The 7,500-nt window shown below is 35.5% G+C and overlaps 1 protein-coding gene across 5 annotated transcripts in view; it reads left to right on the top strand.

Moving 5' to 3' along the window:
- Positions 1-7,500, top strand: part of LOC115228412 (GTPase-activating Rap/Ran-GAP domain-like protein 3) — a 1,278,929-nt gene that overhangs the window by 1,096,319 nt on the left and 175,110 nt on the right. For all 5 annotated transcript variants that reach the window (XR_005003648.1, XM_036512798.1, XM_036512804.1 and 2 more), the window contains one exon: positions 4,425-4,494. Coding sequence is in view for 4 of the 5 variants with exons in the window: in XM_036512798.1 (XP_036368691.1) it covers positions 4,425-4,494 (70 nt within the window). In the remaining variant the exon portion in view is untranslated. The remainder of the gene's footprint in view (positions 1-4,424; positions 4,495-7,500) is intronic.

Genomic DNA, 7,500 nt, shown 5'->3' on the forward strand with positions numbered 1-7,500 from the left:
TTAAACTTGTTATCAACAATTTCCATTTTGTCACTCCTCCCCTAATATTCCCCATTCTTCTACATCTTTTGCAATGTATGCCTCCCTTCCTCTCACATTCACATCCTCGTTCACTATTACACTCTTCTTCCATATCCTCAAACGAGAATTGTGAAACCGGCAGCATTACTTATCTCTGAATAAAAGGCCCTTTCTTCATCCAGAATAACCATTGTACGAAAACTGTGAGATACTAGCAATAACCATGAATTTATGTGAACGTTCTACAGCAATTTCAAAAACACGTGTGAAGTAGGCTAGAGAACCTTCAGGAAAAGAATATTTTAACTCTTAGTAATTATGATCCAGCAAAAATGAAATATCTAGCTTTTTGTTCAATACTGCGCCAACGAAGGAGAAAACGCACCACTTTCTATTGCTAGTTTCATATATCGAATGCAGTATACATCATTACCGTTTACATTCTGATTGAGTTGTTGTGTGGTGATATACATTTTTGCAGCTAAACTTAGCGGAGTATATCCTTTTCCATGGCTGGCAAGGGCCGTTTTCTTTCAGAAAGAGAGGGGAAGAAAATAAGACAGAAAAGTCTTAGAAGCATAACAGATAAAGTTGACTTCGACGTGATTTGAACTCAGAACACACAGAGCTGCAACAAATGCGCTCTAACGACTCTGTCAATTCGTCATCTTCACCTTTGTTATATGTAATATGCTTTTGTTTGTTATTTAACCTTGTCTCGAACCTGAATGCTGTAGACTTATGATTAAAGGCATTCCAGCTGCGTCCATCTCGTCTAAATAAATGGGATGATCGCATTTAGAGCGCTATTTGAGTGAAAGATTCGGTTGCTCTTCAAGCAAATCGATTGACGGCATAAAGCACCCACCACAATCACCACCATCACAGCAATGGATCGTTTATGCGTAGTATAGGTTACTAAAACCTCCTATTTGCAATAACAAGTCTTTTTGAATTTTGGCAAGACAAAAACTGTTTTTTTACAATACAATGGATTAACTTTAATTAAAGGAAAGCTTTGAGGAAATTAACAACTGTTCCTGCCAGAATATAGCAACAGTGTCTAATAATGATACTGATGACGACGACGATGATGATGATGATGATACTAATAATAATGATAATAAATGCCCTGATGCAGTACCAGGCAGTGGCTCTCATAGCTTCTGATCTTAACTGATTGGAAATGTTATCATGTACATGTTTTGTCTTGGTATAAAAAGATGGGCTGCAGCAATCTTACTGCTCAATACCACAGACTTGTTTGTCAGTTGCTTGACCTTAACCAGTTGAGTATGTCCCTTAGAGGTTGGTGATATGCGCATCTCTAATCACGTGCAGAAGGAGGAATCCTTTGGGGGTTTGAAGAAATCACCTCTGAAAACATGGGTGTTTCGTTCATCATCCTTAAACAACCCCCATTCAGGGACCTTTTGAGCGGGATGGGCTACTCTACCTCAAGAAAATTCTAACAGGGCCCCGCCTGCAAGATCATGCGCTGCTTATCTTGATATAAGATCATCGTGTCGCAAACATATGGTTGTGATGCATATGCTTGGTGTATCCTCATCAGATAGTTAGTCATGATGGGTATATTGGGCTTCGTATATTTGTACCCTAGTGTCACTTTGATGGCATGCGTTGCTCTCTCAATAATAATAATAATAATAATAATAATAATATAATAATAATAATAATAATAATAATAATAATAATATCGTTATTATAACAGTCTCTACCATTACCAAACCTACTCAAAGCATCTCTCAATCCAGAATATTATACTTCACATCTCTCTTTATCTAATTTTCCATCTTTTTCTTATTCTTCTGTATGTATGTGTGTGCGCGCGCGTCATATAAAGCATACATAAGATATACATATTGTGTGTGTGTGTGTGTGTGTGTGTGTGTGTGTGCACAAACATTATGCATATTATATATATATATATATATATATATATATATATATATATATATATATATATATATAAAATACAGTGTACATTTAAACACATAAGGAATCTACTCGTGGGATTCAACACGCTAGAAAGAACAGATATATATATATATATATTATATATATATATATATAATATATATATATATATATTAGTCATTTAGGGTAGCAAAAAAATTCAATAGAAATCTATCGCTACCAGCGGCCTGATGGAAAAGAGAAAATAGTCATCGACTAAATATATAAATATAACAATTTAGGAGTGACCCCAACAGGTCACTCGTCCACCAGAAAGAGCAGCCATAACTCACACCGCCAAGTAGTAGTAATTTAGAAATTAGGTGAAAATTTAAAAAACATTTACCCTAATTCATCTTTTAGACGTTGCAACGTTTCTGTGTCATTAATGATTAAATTAGCTTAATTAAATTAAATTAAGCCAATCTACCAATCTACCTAATTTCTAAATTACTACTACTTGGCGGTGTGAGTTATGGCTGCTCTTTCTGGTGGACGAGTGACCTGTTGGGGTCACTCCTAAATTGTTATATATATATATATATAATATGCATAATGTCTGTCACACACACGTGTATGTCTGTGTCTGTAAATGTGTACGTATAACATGCATACGTATGCATACATACGTACAACATACATATATCAGTACAAGCTTATTTATATGTACACATACATGCAAACATATGTATGTAGACTTACATACAAATACACATTCATATATACAAACATAGTCACATACATACACATAGTACACGTACACATACATACACGCACGCACATACATACATACATACATACATACGTACATACATACATACATACATACATACATACATGCATGCATGCATACATACATACGTACGTACATACATACATACATACATACATACATACATACATACATACATACATACATACATACATACATAACGACACGCGTGCTTTTCTCGAACTACCCTTTCCCTTCTCTCCGCACTTTTTCCTCTCTCCCATGTCTGACGAACAGTCATGCCAGAAACGTCACCCCCACCTCGTTTTACCATCATAAACTTTCTCTCAGCGTCAATCTAATATATTTACTGTTTACGTCCTTCTGACTTTTGCTGTTTTTCCTGTTTATATTATTTTTTTCTTGATTCACATAAATACATGTCAGTTACGTATATCCCACAACCCAAACTCTGGTTCCGATAGCATGCTTCCAATCATTCATCTCCAAAATAATGAATCACTTCTGTAATTCTTTCGACCAACAAAATATGTCCAACATATGGTCAATTCTGGAACAAGCATTAATTGCTCGGTAAATACCTCTCCACTAAATTTAGCCAATTGGATTATATGGAAAAATATTAGAATATTATGGAAGAAAATATATAATATAAATAAACTGCATAAAATACGAAACAGCTGACGTTTTTATGAGAATAGTCCTCCTGCTCTCTCTCTCTCTCTCTCTCTCTCTCTCTCTACATATATATATATATATATTTATAATGAGAGAGAGAGAGACAGACCGAGACAGAAAGAGATATGATGGAGCATAAAGTGTTTGTATTCCTAGTTCCGTTCTGAAGCTATTTTAGGGTTATATTCCTTAGAAGCCGGTACATGATTTTAATAGCCATCACATCGCGATTTCAACCATGGTTATTCCTCATTACTCTCATGCGGTTAGAAGTACGCATGTTCTTATTTTCAGATCGTTTATATATTTATATATCTGTCAATATCCATGATAAATTTATTACACACATAAACATATACTTATAATATATACATATATATATAAACATATTTAAATATATCTTATACGTACATACAAAAATACTCATATGGATTTTATATATATATATATACACGCACACACACACACATACACACACATACACACACATACATGATATGCATGTGTATATCTGAAGCTATGCACACATATTTCATAAATAGGTACGTGTGTGTGTGTATTATGTATGTTTGTATGTATGTACAAACATGTATATTATACAAATGTACAAAAATGTCCAATTTACACACACACACATATATACATACTTAAATACGTGCATACATACATACATACATACATACATACATACATACATACATACATACTACATACATACATACATACATACATACATACATACATACATACATAAATACATACATATCGCAAGGGAAATATTGGCACTCAACATTCAACATTGAAATGAAATACTTAGCCATGATCATACATAAAAAAAATATCCTTGGTTTTCGATTAATCAAATTATTTTTCATTTCCTTTCAGAATATTTCAAGGAGATTTATTATCTAGAAAGTGAATTAAGTTCAATAATGTTTATCTCATTTGTTTGTTCCATTTTTATATATTTATTTTTGTGTTTTATTCATTTTTTTTTCTCTCTTTCTATTTACAGTTCGCCTGCATCAGACCTCGCTGCTCGACGAGGAGTGTTTAGCAGACGACACTATGGCTCGGTCGAATTGGTAAGAGAAAATATTTCTAATTAGCTTTTGATTGCTCCTTGAGCCAAATACATAAACACTAACTAACGTTCTTATTTTTAAATTTGTCTCGTGTAGATAGCGTCGGAAAGTTCAATATATTCTCTTAGATATATTTCAATTTTCTACGTCAACTTGTGAACAATAATGGACATTTTTTACAATTGATTTTCATTTGAATCAACTGATTCTACTTGAATTTCAACAAGTAAAGTCGACTCTAAGGAGGCCTAATAATATTGGTTTCAAATTTTGGCACTTTTGAAGGAGGAGTAAGTCGATTACATCGACTCCAGTTTTCATCTGCTACTTATTTATTTTATCGACCCCGAAGGGATGAAAGGCAAAGTCAACCTCGGCGGAATTTGAACTCAGAACGGCGTGCTAACGGTTCTGCCAGTTTACCACCTTGAGGTTTCAAATTTAGGCACAACACCAGGTGGGGCTAGTCGATTACTTCGACCTCAGTGCTCAACCAGGTACTTATTTCATCGATCCCCGAGAGGATGAAAGGTAAAGTCGAGCTCGGCAGAATTTGAACTCAGAACGTAAAGGCGGACGAAATGTCGCTAAGCATTTTTCCCGGCATGCTAACGGTTCTGTCACCTCGCCACTTTCGCAGCCTTAATATCTAATGATACTAAGGATTAAAAATCGTTGAAAAAAGGGCTACGCTCTTAAAAAGGTGAGACTATGATACACTTACTGAATTTATTGTCTAGCTCTCCTCTGGTCAGACTTTATCGAGCAGACCTAGGATTATAAGCGTTCCAGCCATGACCATTCAGTCTTGTGGACGGAAGTAGTCAAGAACTACATTATATAATGTGTCCTTCTTTATTTAGATGATTGATACTCATATAAGTTAATAAGGCATAATTTAAAGGAGATTTGTTTGCTATTTCTAGCAGGTCATGTAACTATTTAGAGGTATTCTCATTAGCTTGGCTTAAATATAGTTTTAGTTTCTGATAGAAACCATTTGTCTTTCATTTATGCAGAAGTATATTCGGGAATCTTGTGTAACATACGTTCCACTCTTACACACCCTTCTCTCTCGCTCTCCCTCTCGCTCTCTCGCTCTCTCTCTCTCTCTCGCTCGTTTGCTCTCTCTTTCTCTTAAAGTACCCAATACTCAAATGATAATAAAGTGTACGAGTAAAATTATATAACACGCTATACAGCATGGATTAATATTCGCGCATATGTTAATATATTTATTTATATAGAACAGGGGACTGGGCGGAACCCTGTGAACTATGTCCACAAGCTGGTTCTAATTCTCCGTTGCAGTCAATTATCTTCAATTAGATGGCTAATACTCTTTAAAAAGCAAACACACGCATATATACAACACATACATACATAAATACATACATACATATATATATATATGACGCAACATCCTGTTTCCTTTAGAGTTGAATTTGTCATAAACTGATTATGGGGAAGTAGAGTTGATTCAGAACCTGGAGAGAACTGAACAAAAATATCTGAACATAACTGGCCGTGTCCGTATGACGTTGGGATGACGTTGGGATGACGTTGGTGTCCTTATTCTCCGTTGAACTCTTCACTTCCCCTTTAATCCTGATATCAAGGGTTTCAACCATAGTCATATATCTTGAAGAGGCTTGGAATTCATCAAGTTGTCTTGAACTTGATAAACTACACGAAGATAAAAATCTTCAGCGGTAACCCAGTTACTCAGTTAGTATTAAGGCAGAGTTTCAAATTACAATAAGGCTTTTGCTCTTTAAAAAGTTTTGGTTTCCTTCTCTCTTTTCTTTTGTTTTTGTTTGTTTGTTTGTTTTTGTTTGTTTGTTTGTTTTTGTTTTTGTCTTTGTTTTGTTTTTTTGCTAGAGATGAATATTTCTCTTTCTCTTTTTTCTTAAAGAAAATAATTCGCTTTTTTCGTGTTTTAAGGATAATATATCTTTGCAGTATAATCTTTTCTACTCTAGGCACAAGGCCCGAAATTTTGGGGGAGGGGCCAGTCGATTAGATCGACCCCAGTACGCAACTGGTACTTAATTTATCGACCCCGAAAGAATGAAAGGCAAAGTCGACCTAGGCGGAATTTGAACTCAGAACGTAAAGATAAAAGAAATACCTATTTCTTTATTTCAATACTTATTTCTTTACTATCCACAGAGGACAAACAAGGACAGACAAACGGATTAAGTCGATTATATCGACCCCAGTGCATAACTGGTCCTTTATTTACCGACCCCGGAAGGATGAAAGGCAAAGTCGACCTCAGCGGAATTTGAACTTACAACGTAACAGCAGACGAAATACCTATTTCTTTACTACCCACAAGGGGCTAAATACAGAGGGGACGAACTAGGACAGACAAACGGATTAAGTCGATTATATTGACTCCAGTGCGTAACTGGTACTTATTTAATCGACCCCCGAAAGGATGAAAGGCAAAGTCGACCTCGGCGGAATTTGAACTCAGAACGTAGCGGCAGACGAAGTGCTGCTAAGCATTTCGCCCGGCGTGCTAACGTTTCTGCCAGCTCACCGCCTTTATATCTTTGCAGTATAATGATAGGGAAAACGCATGGCGTAATGGTTAGTGGAGAGTTGCGGACACGATGGCAATATCTTGCAATCGTGATTTCAATTTCAAGACCGGCGGTTCGTTGTTCTCTTGAGGAAAGCACTTCATTTCACACTGCTCCAGGACTTTAAGCTTTAAATGGGTAACCCTACCAAGGACTGTTGTTCCATTCAGGAGCGAGAATATCGGCGCTCTCCATATCTCATATCAGAAGTCGTGATTTAAAGCAGAGAGTACTTCCACCAAGCTAAATCTCGGCACATGTTCAAATGCTACATAGGTATGACTGAAGGAAGATTCAAATACAGATACTATAACTAAACTTTTTTTAATCACATCGTAAGAAGAAACATGACTAAATTAACCGACTAATAGAAATGGAAAGAAAATGTTTCAAATTATAACAACAAATAGATTAT

This window comes from Octopus sinensis, linkage group LG2 (assembly GCF_006345805.1).
Source record: "Octopus sinensis linkage group LG2, ASM634580v1, whole genome shotgun sequence".
Classification (NCBI taxonomy): Eukaryota; Metazoa; Mollusca; class Cephalopoda; order Octopoda; family Octopodidae; genus Octopus; species Octopus sinensis.